This window comes from Chrysemys picta, chromosome 7 (assembly GCF_011386835.1).
Source record: "Chrysemys picta bellii isolate R12L10 chromosome 7, ASM1138683v2, whole genome shotgun sequence".
In the NCBI taxonomy this organism is placed as follows: Eukaryota; Metazoa; Chordata; order Testudines; family Emydidae; genus Chrysemys; species Chrysemys picta.
The window spans coordinates 89,461,664-89,482,545 of record NC_088797.1 but is presented as its reverse complement, the minus strand read 5'-3'; the positions used below and the strand labels follow the sequence as shown (position 1 = coordinate 89,482,545).

Here is a 20,882-nt window from a genome sequence, read left to right as displayed (position 1 = left end):
GGCTTCTATGGAGCTCTAAACTTCTCTAGTAGCTGCCTGAAATTAAACTAAAAGTAATGTAGATCAAATCCTACAATCCTTATTCTGTCCTTTTGACAGAATTCCTTTAGAATTTGCCCAAGTATGGACCTCAGACACAGGTGACAACCTTTTGTAGATCATGATATATAAATTGTACTCCATAACTTCTTTTTCTGGTTTCCTCTTATTTCACTCTGGTATTCTTCATTTAATTTTCATTTATACAAACTTTTACATGTTCTGTATCTTTGTTCCAAGCTTTATCATACATTAACTGCATATTTTGAGCAATAGGGGTCAAAACTGCAGTGACTGACTATTCACCTACTCAAGAAGTTTGCAAGGGCAGATTGTGATAAGCACAATATCTCAAGGGGAGATACTGGGATCCAGGATCCCACTCCACATTTCATGTCTAAAACTGACTTTAGGTTTGATAACCACAAGAAGTATAGCTATCTTGTATACCAAGTTTTAAATCAATGAACTTTTAAATAATGTAGTTGTAAACCCTTGAAAAATTAAGTTTCATTGTCCTGTTTCATCTACAGCGGTTTTAAGATTCTGAACTACAGTAGCATCAGGTAGCTTAATTTAGAAAACTAAGCTGTCTATTTCAATTGATGAGTAATAGACACAGTGTTAGCAAGAGGAATGTAGTGAAGTCACATTTCCCTAAGATCTTGATCCTGTAAACACTTAAATACATGACACTTATTCTGGTGAGTGGGTCCTCATGCATATAAATTGTTACAGGATTGGTACTTTAATTTGTGGTGATTTCTTTCCAAAAAAGGAAGATGTAGAAAGTTATCAAATATGGAAGTTAAACCAAATTTAACCTCAAAAGAAGTGTTTCTCCATGCCACAAGTCTGAAAGTTATACATGACAGACCTGACTTTTGACTGGGTATGAAAACTACTCTTTTACAATATAATTTCTCAAAACTTTACAGTAGCACGGTTTACATTCTTTATGGCCACTAAACATGTTAGTTTTTAGAGCCACAGTTCACTTTTCATCCTCAGTTGTGTGAGCAGAATGTCAAAAAACAGACTCAAAAGCAAATACAGTACACAGGAGGGAAGCATTCAGACAGTTTCCTTATTTAAAAAAAAAAAAAAAGTTACCCTAGTTTATATATAGTGTTTTTCACTTCTGTTTGTCAGGATAGCCAGCAAATAAGTTCACTTAGTATTTCTTTTCATTACCAAGTTCAAAAGAACCACAGAGGTAACATCGGGTGGCAAGCACATTAAGAAGTTAGCTGTATTTGCATCAAACTAAAGAAATATTCATTTAATCATTTTATGGCAAAGTTAATAAACATGGCATTTCTTCCAACTGCTCTATTTTCATACAAATGCACAGGATGTAAAGCAGCATAGAATTTGGCTTAAAAATCTTTTTGGGAAGATTGGCTATTAAATTAACTCCCCTTACCCTAAAACAAAAGGAAATATTTTACTGATAGATTCCTGGAAGTCATTTTACAACTAGGGGGACTCATCTTGAAATTTTTGAACCAGTCTATAAAACATCCAATGGTATTTTATTCATTCAGGTTTTAATTCTGTTATTTCTTTCCACACTACCTGACATGAACACAAGTTTTTAGCTACAGTAATCTTTTGTTACAGTGTACCTACAAAGTAATTTTCCTTTAGAAAAAAGTACTAAGTGCAACACCTGTATTTTCTACTAGGCAGATAATCACTATATCAGTCCTACGGTGTATTTGAGAAATAAAGAAACTTAATTCTGCAGTGATATACTTTCATTAAAGTTAACTTCTCCTGTTTTGGATGAAATCACTCTTTTGTGGATTTTTTTTAACCTTATCTGATGCTGATACTTTTACTATGCATGTATCTTACACCTTTACTTGGCAAAACAGGAAAAGAAGGTGGAAACAACATTATTTGATCACAGCTTCTATCTAGTAGTCTCAGATAGAAATTAGTTAATTTGCTTCAACTCTACCTCTGCTGAAATCTTAAAACACCTCTCACTGTGGGTTAAGTTCTTTCCTTTCAATCTCTGGAGTGCAGAATTTGGCCCACTGGCTATTGCAGTTTCTCTGACACCCTGTCCCCAAAGTTGCTACTTTGTGTCTCAGAGAAGATAAGCAATCTCATCACCCCCACCCTCAAAGATCCACTTCAGTGACAAGATAGAGGGTACATACAGGACCTTGGATAAATTCTGTCCTACTGAACAATGCTGGGCAGATTTCCCTAGCTCCGATAGTCACCCCCTTTCTGGACACTAGTAAGTCAGGGTTGCAGAGCATGTAAAGTTACTGAGTACACACCACTCTTCACTGAGTTATGAGAGCTGGGTCTAATATGAAGTTGTCTCCCACCCCCTCCTCCAATCCAAATCCTGGGCTTTTCTTTTCAAAAATGCTTTGTGTGTATCTGTGTAAGCGGGGATGAATATGCAGTAAACTGAATTTATGGTTCACCTGTCCCATGTGTAATGGGAAGCAAATTTTAATGACAGAAGAGGTATGCCAAACCACCACCAGTGGCTGAAGTTTTGAAAAACACTTATATGAACATGCCCTAATAGGGAAAATTTAATAAGACATTCTCTGGCATATAAAGTTGTGCTTTAAAAAAAAGAACCCAGTCTCATGTACACACACCCCTTCCTAATCCCTATCTCACCCCCCCCCCAAAAAAGACAGTTCTACAACTCTAAACACCCCACACAAAGGTTTAAATTCAACTCTAGTGTAACTCCATTGATTTTAGTAGAGTAATGGCCTGTTTGCAGTAAATATGACCCTACCTACTTAATTTTTGGTATATTCTTATAGTAAGCCTCTTTGTTTATTCTTATTAGTGTTTTAACTTGGATTTTTATTGAAGTTGTAGTGTATAACTGTCTTAAACAGCATGTTATTCTTAATCACTGTATGCACTACAGTTTGTGAATATAGTAAGTTACATTTCATACACTTGGTACCATGATTTCTTTTCTGCCATTAATGCCTTTTCAACAGAATCTCATTTGATCTGAATGTTAGTCACCTTTTCTATAGTTTCAGATTAAAGATTATTCACTAAGGAATTTGTTCTACTTAAAGATAGTTTTCCAGTAGAACACAAGTATTTGAAAATAATTTAATATATTATCTTCATACAGTTCTGAGTACAATTGTCACTTTAATTTCATACTTAATGAAAATGGACATACAGTTCATGAGACAGAAATAGCCTTAAGACATGAGTATTTAACATACATATGTAGTGTTTAAAACAAGACAAGCACCATGAAATATACATGCTGGAGCCTGCTTTGTACCACACCCAAAAATCTTCAGTGACATGACTAAGACAGAATTTATCTTTACTCCAATTACAAATAAGCAGATAATGTGACAAATCACTGCCTCAAACCATCCAGTTTATGCTTCCTTTCTCTTGATGATCAGAGGCCCAACATTGTCCCCAGTTTCATCATTGTGCTTCGTGTGAGAACCGTCGCACACTGGAAACTGAAAAAGAAGAGAAGTACAGTATTAAAGAATGGGTGAATCTAACACTAGGTGAGAAGGAAATATAATCCCTAAATTATGAAAATGGCTTCACATGGTAAAGATACATTTACAATGTAAGTGGTACCTCAAATGTGTTATTGCAAGAACTTAAATATTTGCTAGACATGTTTAAAGTGTTCATCAGATCAGGATTAAACAAAGACTGTGAATGGCTATCCAACTACAGAAGCAGTTTCTCCCCCCTCGGTGTTCACACCTCAACTGCTAGCACAGCACCTCACCCTCCCTGATTGAACTAACCTTGTTATCTCCATACTGATTTATACCTGCCTCTGGAAACTTCCATTACTTGCGTCTGATGAAGTGGGCATTCACCCACGAAAGCTTAGGCTCCAATATTCTGTTAGTCTTAAAGGTGCCACAGGACCCTCTGTTGCTTTTTACAGGAGCACTGTAACTAGGGCAACAACCCCAACTCACAATGCACTTTGGAGCTCCAATCTCAGACCCTAGTGAGAAACAAGCAGCCTAGGCTGGCCTCAAAATTTCCTTTTCAGCTCCCCCACATCACTCCCTATTCCACAGGGAGGGCTCTGGAGTGCAGTGAAGATTACCAAAGGTTTGCACAAGTGTCTCAGTTTCTGGATCCTCTTCTTTAAGGAAGGAAAGTAGGTCCTTGCCTACACTAGAACAGGTTTGTCAGTATAGCTACCAGCAAACCCTCCTAGTGGAGACACAGTTTATACTGATAGAAGTTCTTTTGCCCGTATAGCTAGTCAGTTCCCCAAATGACCTAAGCCATACCATTCCCCTACTCCCACCCCATAAAAGTCCTTCTGTTGGTATAGCTGCATCCACACTAGGATTTTTGCCACTGTAGAGTGTTTGGTTGTTTAAGAGATCATTGACATTGCTAGGGTGCCCAGATAGCAAGTGTGAAAAATCGGGACGGGGTGGGGGTAATTGGCACCTATAAGAAAGAGCCCCAAATATCGGGACTGTCCCAATAAAATCAGGGCATCTGGTCACCCTAGACATTACTATACTGGCAACAGTTTCTAGTGTAGATCTGGTAAAAGCCTTTAGATCCCGGCTTCTTTACAGAAGCCATCTTTAAATTCTTTCTTGCTATATCAGGGAAATAAGACACTCTCCACCTAAAGCAAAACCCACAGCAGAACTCCGTTAGTTAGGTGTAGCAACTTAGCTGTTGGGAGGTGGTTAAAAACAGCCATCTCCTGTGCCCAAGCAAATATCCAAAGTCAACGGAAGTTAGGCCAGACCCTCTTTAACTGCTCCAGGATGGTTTGTAGACACTGTTAAACAGTTGATAAGGAGATAGTTGCAGAATGACAATAACCAATGCTGCAAGTGGCAAATGGAAGTTTCCAAGTAAACAAACGTTTTACAGAATACCAATATTCCTGCATCATAAATTATCTTTACATCAAATCAGTCACTTTGACTTGACTAATACTCAACAAAACTTAAAGGCAACCAGAGTGTTTGATTAAATGCTGATTAATTCACCCAAAGCTACTGGTGAAATGAAAAACCAAATTTCATCTAACACAATGGTATGTCTTATGTAAGACTAATTCCTACCTCACTCAACCAGAAAGATTAAAAACCTAGATTTAACAGCAAAACACAGGGGAGAACTCTAAATCTGCATGTTATCATTCCTCTTTTTGAAATCATAACCAAGGAAGTATCTTCAAGTCACACAAGACACTTGGCAGAATAATGTTCTTAGAAGTTAGAGGCTCCCCCCCACACTCACAACCTGTGTTGTGGCCATTATTTGAGAGGGCTGGCATTTTTCAGAATCAGGAAAATAAGCTTGCTTTGTGATTGGTTATTCTTAGAATTTCAGCTCTGACAATATGGCTAACCCTTTAATACAGACATTCAGTAAGCTTCCCCAACACGGTTACAAACACTGATTTAGACTGGACTTCCCTGTTCCAACACACTTTAAAGTTGTTTCAATGGGATTATGTTATAAAAAACATGGGTGTTTGAGGGCATCCTGATTAACTTGTTTCTTGATGCACGAGTTGTTTTTAGCTTTAAGTGTTATCAATGTAAAGGCTCTGACTTAAGGGGGGGGGGGGGAAGTTTCCCCACTGTGACTGCTATCAGCAGGAGCCCCAGTTTGAACAAGGTACTGGCAACCATTGACATTTTAGCTAACATATCCTCTACACTTGCATTAGTTTAGATGGTGGTGAAGACACCAGCAGCCAGCCAGCACCAGTGCTCAGAAAGTTATACCACTGATCAAACTGCACCAGTGACAGGGTATTTTAAGGGGGGAGTTGGGGGGAGGAGGCTAATGTAAACATCCCCTTAGTAAACCACAAGGATATTTAAGCACTTTAACATTATACTATAAATATCATGGCAACATGACATACTAGCTTAAATATATCTGTCACCGACATGTACAGCATAGGAATATTTTCAACCATAAAGCTTGATTACAGTATATCCAGTTTGTTTAACATCCCTTAAGTTTTCCCTCACAGTTCTTTGGTAGTGAAGAGCAGATGCACTGAGACACCCAAGAGAGAGGAAGAACAAAAACAAAAAAACCAAACACCACACCCAAAAAATCCCTTCTTCATTCTCTATCACCACTGATACTATGAAATACTGTAGACAGTAAACCCCTATACCACACAGCACCTGTCCTATACCTCGTGAATTAAGCAGACCATATTAGAGTTTTTAGGATCCAATGGATTCAGGTGGGGGGGGGGGGGGGGAGAGTATTGTTCAGTGCTGAGATGCTCCTTCCCACTGAAATTGCTGCATTAACTATGAAGCTTGGGATGGCTGATGTGAGAGAGTTATCCACATGCACTATGAGTACAGCAGCACAAGGGGGGGGGGGGGAGGAATCTTGAATGGAGAGTGTGCACAACAGCTAAGGAACCACCCCTTAACTAATCTGGAGTCAGAAGCATCATCCACATCAGGAGAGGAATGCAAACAAAAAAAAAAGTGATGTTTGTGGGGGCAGGCTGGCAAAGAGGAAAAAGTGAAAAAGGAGGAAGGCAGAAGGTCAAAAAAAGGAGGAAGGCAGAAGGTCAAAAAAAGATTTCAAGTTGCAATGATAGAACACTAAATTCTGGAGTGAATACCAAATGTTAGTTTAGTCCTTTTGGAGTTCTTAGTTTAAAAAAAAATAAATAAGTGAACAAAAAAGTAGAAAATATTACCAGAAGAGTATGTGCTATGCTTTATAGAAGTTATACTACATTTATTTATTGAATGAAAGTTGTATTTTCAGTTTGAGCCCAAATGAAGCCAACGCCAAACTCCTAACTACGTATTGTGAGCTCATAGCCTGCCACTCAAGCCAAACTCTAACATTAGATGAGAAATCCTTGCACAACTGGATACTTGCTGTTACTTTGCACCTTTTGGTCTCAGAAAGGTACAAATAGCCTCAAATTAAAGAGCCAATGGGAACCCTTGCATGTGATCCAAACCGAGTGTAGAAATTTCATATAAAGTATGTGAAGAGATACTAACCCAAAATATTTTGGGTCAAGAAAAATCAATTATGAAGGATAAATATATTCCAATATACTCCACTGGTTATCTAATTTATCATCCACAAGAACAATATAAATAAATCTACCCCCCAATTACTAGTTAAGAAGATTAAGTATTTTGTTATATTGATTTATAACAGAGGGTAATTTTTGAATTCAATCTCTAATAGCATATTTGAGAGACCAAATATATTTAAGGGGAAAACTGTGGAAGGCTGAAGTTGATTTAAGAAAATGTCTTTGGAGTCCTTTAAGGCCAGCAAGAACTTTCCTTGTAATCCTAGTGGGAGATTCCCCCCACCCACCAGATTCTCCCAGGGTCACAAGTTCTCCCTGTGTTAAGTCGCTTGAGAGTTCAGGTTTCCTCTTCTCCTAGAGACCATTTCCACCCATCTTATTCCCTCCAAGTCTCCCTCTGCATAGCTGAGGGATACTATTCTATAACTTCCCCCTTTCCTGCATGCTTCGCTGTGGAAAGTTACAGTCCCAGAATGATAGGACCAGTTCCAGGAACTTCTCCCAATTCATTTTTAAAAACTAACTCCATTTCAACCGGATGTATCCTTTTGACCTTGATCAAAGGAAAAGAATTGTGGGGGGGGGGGGGGAAAAGAGGGAACTAAATTGGAAATAAAACGAAAAAATACAGACTTAAAATTCCAACAACTTTAATACAACCTTTGATAAACATGACGTTTGCATTCAGATGTTAAGAAATACCATTAGATATTCAGTGTAATTTGACATTGTAAAAATTAGCCTGAATGAGGTATGTATCTATCCATATGAGGAAAAATAGTATGAAGTTTTCAAGCTGCACCAGAAACCCAAGAATTCCCTGCGTTATATAAAGCTGCTTTGAATTCCCCACCACCACCACCACAAACTTTGATATGCAGCTTGACTGTACCACAGATTCACTTCCATCCTGGTAAAAAAAGAAAGAACATTCAAGAACGAGTAAGAATGAGTAAGCTAACCAGGACACAGACTTCACATCCTCTAGCAAAATAACCGACACTTTAGATTGCAAAGAATTATTGAGTTGACTAACCGTAATGGACTTCAGACTGTAGTACCATAATGCAAAGATAAGCTTTGATGACAGATTTGTAGGTGGCGATGTAAATAATGGCTTTTTTAGAACTGGGTAAAGACTTATGAGGTGTCAGTAACAGAACTAGAAATAGACACCGATGGGTCTCACTCCATCCCCCTGCCTATGTTTTATGACCTTTCCTTTGTGTTATCTTGTGCTGGGGGGGCTGGGGAGGGGGGGGGGGGGGGGGAGAAACAATTACGGACGAAATTGCCAGGCAGGAACAGTGCAACTTAAATCCCCTATCCCCAGAACTGTTTATCTTGACTATCTCCTAAAGCAGAACTGGTAGATGGAGACCAGATGGTTTCAGAAGACTGCTAAAGGAACAACAGGCCTTTTACTTGTAGGTCATTACTTTTAATCTGGCTCAAATTGGCTGTGATTGGAAGTTGTTGCTATTTAATGGTTGTTCAGTGACCTCAGTTTTATCATTTTAATACCACGCCCAGCAGAGGAATGTCCACATCACAAAATCCACCATCACAGTTGTCATCTTTGCTAACTGCCCTCAGCAGAAAATACAAGAATTGAACAAGCAGGGAGACAACTATCCAGTGACACTAGAAGTTCAGTCTATAGAACAGACTGTCCCCTCTTGCTTTGTCCAAGTTTGGCACAAGTTAAGATTTGCAAAAGGCTATCTTTACAAAACCTGAAGTCCATAGAAATAGGTTTGTGAACATAACATTGTCCCATAGTGTTTGCAAGCATCAAAGCATTATGCTACTACAGCTTCATTTTCACTTGCTCATGACTCAAACTGAAGTAGCAGATTAGTCTAAGCCAAAATACATGCAAAAAGATACTCCTCAGGGAATTCTGCACCAAAAATTAAAAATTCTACAACTGAAAAATATAAGATCCTGCACACAATATTTTAAAATTCTGCATATTTTACTGTCAGACCACAATATAATCACACCAGTTTCAATTATTTTTGGTCATTTATTTCAAAATACTTGTCAGCAAGTAGGTCTGTAACAATACAGACAACAAAAAAAGATTCAGGATATGTTTTTTGACAAATAGATTCCTTAGTAGGTATATTAATACCAAACTGAATAATTCATTTAAACAACAATACAGAACTGTATTTCCTACACCCCTCAGAAGCAGTGCAAAGGCTAGGGGGAGTCAGGGGTAATGGAGGAGTGAGGGAGAGGGAAGTAAATATCTGGGAAGGAGCCTAGGTGTGAACTTGCTGGATATGGGTGGGAAAAGTATGGAACAGGATGTGTGGGTTTGGGGGCGGGGGAAGGGAGGGATTGTTCAGGAGCTTCCCCCATGCAGATCTGGGCTGACTTCTAGCCTCTACCACTCAGTCCGGCACATCTGCCCATCCCCATGTGGCCCTGCACCTCCCTCCCGCTGTGGCTCCAATCCCATTCAGCCCCTATCCCAGTCTGACCTGCCCCACTGGCCCATATGAGCCCCCATCTGACCCCCCCAGCATCCCACACTGACTGTCTCCCCATAGCCCCTGTCTCCTGACCTGGCCAGCGCTGTGAAGAAGGCAGGCTCTTTATCTTCCCTAGCTGGCTGGAAGCTGCTGTGTTCTGTCGCCAAAGCGCCCTCTGGTGGGCAAAAGGCAGAACTGCAGAAGTTATTTTCTGCTGGGAGCTGCTACTGTTCTTGCACCACAGCGCCCTCTCATGGGCAAAAGGGGGAACTGCAGCAACATTTCAGCAGAAGCTTTTTCTGCGCAAAAAATTAAATATACATGGCTCATTAATTATACACACACGCAGTAGTGCAGAACTCTCCCAGGAGTAGGAAAAAGGGTCTTCACATTTCTGCTGTTTAGTATGTCCACTGTGTTCTGTTTAAACACCAGACAGTGTTCCTAAGAATTTAGGTACAAGCTGTTTTTAATCCGACACTATTCTTTTTTTTTTTTTTTTAAATCACAATGGTGGGGCAGCCCTAGAATCCTGCTGTTTCTTCATGATTGATTCTCTCTCTCTCTCACACACACACACACACCACAGAAGACTTTGGACTTTAGTGGTGCTGGTGACAACCTGGCACTTTTTTTGCTGTACATTCTCTTAAATGCCAAGAGAAAAAACAGCTAGGTAAAAGTGAATTAATTTCTGTCTAAACAGTGTTATGTTGGTTTTACTCTAAGAAAAACATCAACATTACATTAAAAAGATGTGTCACATCTCAGGTAAAATTTAAGACTTGCGAGAAATGCACATTAGAACTGTTCAACATTAAAGAAGAGTAAGAATGAGCTCATTTTACAACTCAGAAGATTTGATTCAATGCATGGATACACTGAAGTTCATGAAGTCTATACAGACAGAAGAGAGAGCTATTGGACAGAAAACTGGGGCACTAGCTGTCGAATACCCCTCATGCTTCCGTCCCAGATTGGCAGTGACAAAGTGATTATTCAATAATGGTTTGATGGTCTATGTGACTTGATTTTGGTGGTTTTACCGGGTTCCTTGTTATGCCACTCATTATGGATTTTAAACTGTAGGAGAACCAGTAGCAGAGCGAGCCAAATCAGAAACTTCCTTAGTCTTTATATTCCACAGCATGCTACATTAATAATGAAATTGGGTCTCTATGCTTTTATAATCCCTCCCGCTCCCCACCCCCCACTTCTTTCTCTAACACAAGGATGAATGAACTCCTTGAGCATAACATGCAATTAAAGAGCTATATGCATAGCTTGACCTCAGCAACAAAAACCTGGAGTTCCCACTTATTCCAATGTTATCTACAGGAGATACTGACAATAATTTAGGCCTACAGACAGATCTCACTGATTCACAGACAGTGGTATTGTCAACTAGTAAGTGTTGGGTTCCTGTGCTAGTAGAGTGATTACTAGATCCTGCCAGCTATGAGGATCTCTAGAATTACATGGCCATTTTGCAGAATCAATGGCTTGAACACCCTCCTTTATTATTAAAACCATTTATGCAGTATACAAGAAAACCTGAAGCTTTACAACTACATGTTTTACATTTTAGTTTTGTAGATTACATAATTGCTACATTTCACTTCTACAGTAGATTCTTCTAAATTAATAATAGCTTGTTTTCTTCAACAGATCAAGTATCAAATACTACAACTGAGAAGAGCTTAAGAGGATTCTTGCACATTAACAGATATTTAAAATTTTTCCCCTCTCACCTTCTTAGATCTCCAGCAACGACAATACACAGCTTTTTCTCCCAGATCTTCCATATCAAATGCATGGACTACCTTTGGGTTATCTTTCTGTATATGGAGATTTACCATTGCCTTGCAACATTTGTCTTTAGAGAGGAATCTTGTGTACGCTAGATATCCAACAGCAGCTGCTCCTGCAGCTAACGAGATTGCAGCAACCCATTCAACTAGAGCAAGAGATAAAAAAGAAAGATTGAATGAAATATTCTATTTAAGGTTTTGCCAATTTAGCTCCCAGAGTCATATTTGTGCTTAAAGGACAGTTTTGAAAATAAAACCGCTTTCTTCCCACACCCATCCAATTAATTTGTCCCTTTCTATTAAACAGGAGAAACCTATGGGAAAATTGAACTAATGTGGCTTTCCATTTATTTTTTGCTCAGGCATCTGCATCACTGATGATGTCAACACAGCTCTACAAACAAAATCTGCCAAATTTTGTTCATAACTGATTTACAGTATTCCTTTAAATACATTTCATTAAAGATAGTGAATGCTAGGCACTGGGCACAAGAGGAACTGATTTTACATTATAAATACAAAATTGTAATACTTTTAATTATTTACTTTTTTAAAGGGAACTGAAATAAAGCTAAAACATTACTAGTCTGAACCTGCATTTCTCACAGGCCATTAAAAAAAACGAGTTCTACCTGTCTTATCTGTACTAAAGTCTTGAGTTTCTCAAAGACACTGTTTATATAAACAAATGTTTCTCCCCATTTCTCACTTTTCTGTTATCTTATGCTCATCTCTGCATCTCTACATCTTTGCACTCTTCTTTGTCTCACTTGATATCATTGTCCTTCTCTGCAATTAATCCACCTTTTAAAAAAAATAAATAAATAAAGTCCTGTTTTCAGGTTTTTGCCTTGCGTCTTCCACTTGAAAGTACCCTGAATTTCTGCCCAACTGTCACAGAATTCTCCTGCCTGGTTGCCGTAACACCCAACTCTAGAAATGGCAGGAGTCACTCCCTCCAGACAAAGTTAGCAGCAGGACAATTTGAGGGATCAGTCCCACTCAGATGTTCTCCTACTGTATACGTAAACACTGTCTGACTCAATTGCTCATCCATAAATCAGATGGGCATCTGAGATCTACAAGGTTCTTTCCACAGATTTAAAAGACACTCATGTGACTATGCTATAGCCACCAAAGCCATCTCAGACTAGGAATTTCAGCCTTGGTTAGCCTGCATTCTTTATGGTTCAGAAGATATGTCAATCACATGATACAGTAGGAGACCCTCATTTTAATCCTAGAGAATAAAACATGCTAACACTTAACATATTCCTGACATCCCTATCTCTATTATGGGACTTTTCCTTACCCTCTTCCTAGTGCTCCTGCCACAAGCCCAGTTCCTCTTGCACCATTTGCTTTGGACAGCTTGCTCTCTCCCTTTTCCCACCCACTCCTGTGAAGGCTACACGGACCTAGTCCTTTGCTTCTGCAGTATCTGGTCCCTGTTTAAAGGAGCAGCAGCTTAGAAACAGCTCCGCACTTCCTGTTTTCTCTCTCCCCCCTCCAGGGGAGGAGGAGGAGGAGGAGAGCTTTTACAAGGACAACTTTTCTTCTTAAAAAAAGCTCTCCTGCAGGCATAATTAAGTCATCCCTAATGAGTAGCGGTAGCTATGTTGGCAGGAGAGCATCTCCCACCAGCACATGGCTGTCCACACTGGTGCTTGTGTCAGTCAGGGGTGTTTATAAAAAACAAAAACCACCACCCACCCACAACTCCCCTGACCAACAAAAGTTTTCCCCAAAAAAGTGCTAATGTAATCAAACCCATATTTGCCCTCAAGAGCCAAATTGGACATTCCTGAAGTAGATTACGACCTCATGTTAATCATTAAATGTACTTTTTCCACACTCACATGGCATCCCACACAATGTTCATAGATTGGTTTGACTATGCACTATTAAGTGTGATTGCTTATGATACTCGTTACCACAAACAAAATCAAGAATAGATTCTGCAACTTGTCATTGTTATCTTCATCACAGATGAATTTTTTAGCTACATCCTCTGAACAAGAGCTGTATCCAACAAGTTTCTAACTAATTAAAGCCCCTTAAAGGCCAGGCAAACATAAGTTACCAACATTGAGATTAGAAGCCTTAGTAACATTTAGCATTATTCATCTTTCCAAATGAAAATAATTTAGTCTCATATACTCCCCCCACCCATCCAAAGCCATTCTCCACACCAAAAAAAAAATTAGTTTTAAATGCTGCCAACCAAAAATGCTTAAACTCCCATGAACTTCACCACTTTATTCTTAGAATCATTATACCAGTTCTCATCACCACTACTACCTACTAGTTTGTTTTCATGGGTATTTGGGGGGGGGGGAAGAGTGGGGGAGAAGAATCAAATTGAGTAGACAGATTTATTCATTTTAAGAGTTTGCACCAACCTACTTAACAGATCCTACGCTAGATGTATGAAGGTTGAACAAGAACAAATCTTACTTGTGAAAGCTACTTTAAGAAACAAGTTAGACCACTGAAAGAAAAGTTTTTAATTTAACTGTATTATATGGAAGAAAGACTCAACCAGGATTACAAAGACCAGAAGAACACAAGAGCACTGCATCACATTTAATTTTAAATGCCTGTAGACACCTATGTAATTATTTTAAATGATTTTAAAACTGTTCTAAATCACAGACTAGACTACGCAGTAGTTTTCAAGGATTTCCAAAAAATTTTCATGTTAATCCCAAATTTTAGACTTATGTAACTGGCTTATATCTCACAGTGAAGTACCTTCACTTGGCTGCTCATCAACACTACCCAGTCACATGATCCCCTACGGCCAAGGTTATACAAGAATTATATTTTACTACAGCTTTACTACTGAGTTATTCACTTTTGGGAAGGTTCTTGTTATTTTGCAGTATGAATCAACAACCCACAATAGTAAGCACTGGTTACTGACTACAGCTATAAGAAAGTTCCCTCACCTTTTTGCTGAGTTACTCTAGAATATGACACTAGCTAGGTAATAACATTGTTAGGCTAGGTTTCAGAGTAGCAGCCGTGTTAGTCTGTATCCGCAAAAAGAAGAACAGGAGTACTTGTGGCACCTTAGAGACTAACAAATTTATTAGAGCATAAGCTTTCGTGGACTACAGCCCACTTATGCATCCGAAGAAGTGGGCTGTAGTCCACGAAAGCTTATGCTCTAATAAATTTGTTAGTCTCTAAGGTGCCACAAGTACTCCTGTTCTTCTTTTTATTGTTAGGCTAATGGCCACTAATAGAAATGCTGCTCTTAAATCCTACAAGCTAGAGAAATGCCACCAACATTTTTAATTTAAAATTAAATTTAAAACTAGGCAGTCTGGGATTTTCAAGAGAAGATCAATCAGCCACTAGTTTCTTAGTTTTCAGCAGAGAAGCCACACATCCACTACAAGGCACATGGTCAGAGGAAGAAAAAATAACGTACTCAAAGGATTCTTTAGTAAGAGAACTCCCACCAAAGGGCTGCTCAGAAGCAAAAACAGGTGTGTAAAAGAGAGGGAGTTTGCTATGCTTGCACAGCACCCACGACCATGAATGACCAATCCTGGGGCTTCTAGATACTATTAAAAACACACAATACCAGACCTCAGTGGATTTAACCATTTTGCTGGATTAATGATTTCCTAGTAGTAGTTATCAGAAGCTTGGGGGATAAACTCTTGCACGAAGAGGTCAGACGCACAAGAGAGCCTATGAAGGTCACTACATTTCCCAGGGGAGCCCCATCTTCTGCAAAGCAATCAAGACCCTTTTGCAAATGGGTCCCTTTCCTGTGGATCAGTCAGCGCTTCCTCTGCATCGTGATAACCACGACATAACCGCCCAGCTATTGCACGGCTATTACAATGACCTGCAAGATAGAGGGATAAGGGTCAAGAGATTCTAGCTAGGCCCCTCCTGAAAAACAGGGTGGACTGGTGGAATACCAGCCTTCCGCGTTCAGACACACTCCTTGCCGGAGCAGGAAGGGCTCCAAGGTGAGAATAAGGGAGGGTGGGAGGTCGAACAGAGCAATTGGAAGTGAACTGTGAAGGCTGCAAGCAGACAGGAGACAATCCCCAGCGGAGCGCACCATCCCGCTGCTCCCCTGCCCGCAGGCGCCCGCTCGCCTACCCCGCACGGAGGAGTTCGATCCGAGCCCCATTGCTCCCGAACCCAGCGCTCCTCGCCACCGGCCTCCCGAACGCCTAGAGGACACAAAGGCTGCTCAGACACAATTGCGCGTGCGTACAGGAGCTCACACGATAGCAGCGGCGGGCCTTGCTCTTAAAGGGGCAGTGCTGCTGGGGCGCGGAGGAAGGGGCGCGACTTGCGCATTTCACCCCCGCTAGGTAACGGGATCCTGCTGCTTCCCGCCTGCGCATGGAAACTGAAACGGGCTCCCGTGCCCCGCGCCTGCAAACATCAGGATTTTAGGCAGAGCTCTGCACCCCTGCCCCACAAGCCTGGGGGACTTGAGGCCTCGGTGGACTCTTGTGCAGCCTCCCCACCCAAGTGCTCTGTTAGCATGAGCCAGGACTCTGGAAAGCATGAGACTAACGTAACACGTTTGTTCATTGTATGAGGCTTTTGTTGTTTAGGGGTCCCGTTTTCAGACTTTTGTCCACCACCTAGAAACTAAAAATTACATCTGAGATTCTCACCTGATTTCAGGAGCTGGTGCTTTAAGGAAAACACCAAATACCCTGAGACATGCAATAAAATCCCATGAGTTTTAGCAACACTGCTTGTAAGTAGTGGGACACGGGTCCTCACACCCATATGAGTCCCCTGGGAACATTATCCCTACACAATCATGATGTGTCAGCCACAGATCAAGAGAGAGACCCTTGCATTCATACAGGTACCCTCCCAAATACTGAGATGGGCTGTAACATCATGGGTGGGTGGGGAGCACAGATTCATAAGGAGCTCCTATAAAGAAAAAATGCAGTGCTGTGGCCTTGCAATTAATGGGTATTATCAATAATAATGATGACAATACTTTGCACTACAGTAAGTGCTGGACAAACATTAACTAATCATCCCACATCCACCATTGTAAAATGTAGCATTGAATTTTCACTTGTCATTGGATATTTTCTGTAACAATTTTGTATTCATTGTATTGTGGCAGTAGAGTTCTATTTGAAAAGTGGCATCTGTGGAATAATTCCACATATCAAATGCCTACAGTTGTGATGCTGGGGCATCACAAAAAACACCAAATGTCAGGATACTTCATACTAAAATTGCAAGAGTTGGCAACACATCATGAGGGAGACTGGACATTTGTTATTGTTCCTCAAAGTTTCTATCATTTATATTAGGGGTGCGGTGGGGGCCTGTGGGCCCTGACCAAAGAATACCTGATGGAGGGGTGGCCAGGCCAAATTTGAGCAGCTCAGTGACCCTGTGTGTCAGGTTGTAATGCTTCTCACTCACATTTGGCCTGACTGCCCCTCCATCACGAGAGGGGGTGGCCAGCCCAAATTTGAGAGGTGGTATGATCCTGTGCACTTGCTTGCCCCCAAAAAAACTTCTGCAGGTCTTTCAGCACCCATGGGAATTAGTTAACCCCAGCCCCTGGGGAGAAGTGAAGCAGGGGGCTCCAGGAACCCCCAATCCTCAGAAATGGGGGAGGATTGGATCTGGACTTTTGGTGCTTCCTGGGGAAGTGGAAACACAGGAGGAGGAGGATGGGGTCTGTGACTCCCAGAACTGCCTGGCCCCTGCTAGGGATGTTCTTCAGCCTGATGGCCTCTCTGGGAGATCACAAGGGGAAGAGCTCAAAGCTGAGTTTGGAGCAATGTGGGGAAAGAGCACGGGCCTGGGTGTGGAGCAGCAGGAGGAGATTTAATATAAAGCTGGGTGTGGGGAAGTGGGGGGTCTGGGTGCAGGGGGAGAGAGCTTGGAGCTGGATACAGGGCAGGAGAGGAACAGCTTTGAACTCCCTCCTTAGAAAAATTCTGGTTGTGCCCCTGGGTTGTGTGCAAGCCTGGGCTCCACAGTGCTTTTAAGGCTGCTCTGCTGGGGTAGTTGAGGCAGGAGCAGGAGAGTCCTTAAATCACCCAGACATTGGGACTCAGAGATGGGATTCTCCCTGCCTTCGACCTTTATGTAGTGCTGATCTTGCATATGCTTTAACTGCTTTGTGTTGTTCTAGTGATGCAAAGCAGCTGTAGATCCACTATCTGGCTGACTTATTCTGGCTATTTGTTTTGGTGTTCTGCTGAATCTTTCCTTAAAAGTTAAAATAAATTAAGAATTATACTACATATAATCCAATCATTAGAAATATTGCATGGTAACATTTGCTTTGGGGGTATTGTTTAGTATTCAAGTATGAAATGTTTGTTTATTTAAAAAAAAACTTGTGTTTTTTTGTTTGAGAATTTCCTTAGTGTTAAGTGTGGAGTTAAGTTTGAGAATGTGTATCTCATTTAAGGGTAAAAAACACTAGAGATACTTGTCATAATCCCAAAGCCAAGCATTGTAAACTCAGGAAATTGAGAGTTAAGGTTACGCTTAAAAGAAATCCAAATAGGATTAGGTAAGATATGCAGTTAGGCATCCAAACAATCTTAACTCTGTCTTGTAGTAATATCACAAGAGGAAAGAAAATACAATAAAAATCTAATGTCTCAAAAATCAGCATAAACTAATCTTGAACCTCAAACATTAAAATGCCTTAATCATATTCCTATGATTATTGTATGACAGCACTACAGGGCAGAGTTAAGATTTTGTTTTAATCTATTTAGATTTCTTTTAAATGTAACCTTAAATCTGAATTTCCTAGGCTTATAATGCTTGGTTCTGAAATAATTACAAAAAACTGTGTAATTTTTATTGTCTTAAATTACTGATACCTACCAGACTGATGCAACCATAACTCCATCTCAATTCTTTTGTCATTGTTGTTTTTTGTCTCGGAATTCTAAGAAGGTCATTCTAATAAGCAAGTGCCTCTTATGTGATTCTTTTACTAGAGTCACATGAGATGTTCCAGAGTGGGTAGCTCTGAGTTCATTAAGCACCTTTCAGATCCTTGTGTGCAAGACCAAAAGAGAGTCTGAAATTCAATCAAAAAAAGGTAGACTTCTGCCCCACTTGTACTAGATCTGATCAATCTCACCCAAGAACAATGGGGAATAAAGCAAGCAATTGCTGCCTTTGTCTGAGGCTGCAAGCATTACAGAATAACTTGATTGAATACAACCAAAAACTGTTCCACTGCTGGTTCTTTGTCCTGATACGGAAGATGCCAATTGGATTCTCTTGGTTTCCAGTACTTTATACGGATATGCTTGTGTGTACCCTCAGCAGAATACAGAACTAGATTATGACTATTGCTCCAGACTCCTCCTGCCAAAGACATAATCTCATGAGATTCGTGTATAAACCAATGTATGTGCAAGGCAAGTGAGACCAGTGGGTGGCTGTCTAGGTCTTGGGTTGTCATTGGTGATGGAGAGCAAATATTGCTTTGCCAACTTATTGGACAACCAACGCAATGTAGAAAAACAAATTCCTATTTTTCTGTTGCAAATGATGTGGGTATAGAGCCTTCTAAGGTGGACTCTCACAAGATGTCACAGGCTTAGGCCCAATACATGAATAGAGGGTCTAATATGAATGGAGCAGGCTTACAAATAAAATTATAGTGGAAAAATAAAACATTGTCCCTAATAACAGGGGAAATTGCTTGTGAGAAATGTGCTTGACAAATGATGCCAATAACAGTGCTCTACAGCCAAAATGCTTCTGAAATAAATGTAGTCAAACTTTACTAATTCTGGGTCACTGAGAAAGAAAATGATGCTTAAAATTGATGATTGGCTCTAGTTTTCAAGATATGCTATTGGGTCAGTTTATACGACCCTTGACTTGGGAATGGCGGAGGATAAGTGAGTTATAAAGGGAAGGGATCTCAATTTAAACCAGAAATGACTAAAATACATCTTTGACTGGATCTATGAATAAATCTATGACTGGGTTTGGACAGTACTTGCTTTTTAGGCAAAACAATGAATGATGCCATCTGAAGCTGGTATTGCGTCATACATGATATGAATTGCATCATGTTATTCCTAGAAGTCACAGATGATGCAATCATAACAAAGCTTACATCACTCTGCTGAACAAATTGCCCTATATCAGCTCTACAAATCATACAGTGTCGTGCTCTCTTATTTCTCAGTGTTTGATTTTGCAAAGGGACACATTTCTGTTTAGCCAAAGTGAGCAGAGATGCCTCGTACTTGTGTGAACAGTGCAGATAACTTCTGCTATGTTTGTGGTGAAGTGACTTTTGCATCGCAAAAGCGCAGTATAACCACTATGGTTAAGAAAGCCTATCACCTTTATTTTGGCTGCAAAATTGGAGATCAGGACAAGAGGTGGGCCCCACACATATGCTGCAACACTTGTGCAACAAATCTTTGCCAGTGGTTGAACAGGAAAAGGAAATCTATGCCTTTTGCAGTGCCCATGATTTGGAGAGAGCCAACAGATCATACCAGCAATTGTTACTTCTGCCTGGTGCCTCCAGTTGGGAAAGGTGTGTCAAAGAAGAAAAAGTGGACTGTGCATTATCCAAACATTCCATCAGCTATACGCCCAGTACCCCACGGAGAAGGACTGCCGGTTCCTGATGCACCAGAATCATTCTCACTTGAGTCAGACGAGGAAGAGGAAGAGGATGAAACTTCTGGTCCTGACAGTCATTGGAGCCTGGGAGGAAAAGTGTTCAGCATCCACCACTTGTTGAATCAACGAAGATTTTGTTACCACCCTTACACATCAAGCTGGGTCTGATGAAGAACTTTGTCAAGGCCATTGACAAAACACAAGCAGCTTTCAAGTACCTCCATGGAAAATTTCCAAGTTTAAGTGAAGCTAAGATAAAGGAAGGTGTCTTTGTTGGTCCTCAGATTCATGAACTTCTTCGAGATGTTGCATTTGACCATGCACTGCGTGGCAAGGAAAAGACGGCATGGAAAGCCTTCCAGTTAGTGGCAATAAATTTTCTCGGAAACAACAAGGCAGACAACTACAGGTTGTTGGTGGAAAACCTCCTCAAGGCATACAAAAGCCTTGGTTGCAACATGTCACTAAAGATACATTTTTTGCACTCTCATCTAGATTTTTTTCCACCCAACTGCGGAGCAGTGAGCGACGAGCACGGCGAGCCATTTCACCAGGACATTGCAACAATGGAGAAACGCTATCAGGGCAAATGGATCCCATCAATCCTTGCAGACTATTGCTGGACAGTGACAAGAGATGCTCCATTTAATGAATACAAGAGACAAGCCAAGAAGCGCCGAGTAGACGCTGAATAGGACTAAACTATGTACATAATAGTTTTTTGCCTTTTGTTTCATAATAAATTTTATTTATATAACCCTTTTGCTGATTTTTAAAGTGTTATATAAACAGGACAGGTGAAATATTGTCATGTAAAGCAACCATAAA

General features: G+C 40.4%; 1 protein-coding gene across 1 annotated transcript; it reads right to left on the bottom strand.

Annotated features, from left to right (window-relative positions):
- Positions 1-3,139: 3,139 nt before the first annotated feature.
- On the bottom strand, positions 3,140-15,695 carry CISD1 (CDGSH iron sulfur domain 1). The gene is made up of 3 exons (XM_005301723.4): positions 15,537-15,695; positions 11,349-11,554; positions 3,140-3,527 (listed from the first exon to the last, which is right to left on the bottom strand). The coding sequence occupies exons 1-3, from the start codon at positions 15,565-15,567 to the stop codon at positions 3,438-3,440; spliced, it is 327 nt and encodes a 108-aa protein (XP_005301780.1). The 5' UTR covers positions 15,568-15,695; the 3' UTR covers positions 3,140-3,437.
- Between the last annotated feature and the right edge of the window lie 5,187 nt (positions 15,696-20,882).

Excerpts from the sequence above, each read along its gene's own strand:
- CISD1 (XM_005301723.4), bottom strand. The coding sequence starts at position 15,567 with ATGGGGCTCGGATCGAACTCCTCCGTGCGGG. Across the intron at positions 11,555-15,536 it reads ATCGAACTCCTCCGTGCGGG|TTGAATGGGTTGCTGCAATC; the intron begins GTAGGCGAGCGG and ends CTCTTGCTCTAG. Across the intron at positions 3,528-11,348 it reads GTTGCTGGAGATCTAAGAAG|TTTCCAGTGTGCGACGGTTC; the intron begins GTGAGAGGGGAA and ends CTTCTTTTTCAG.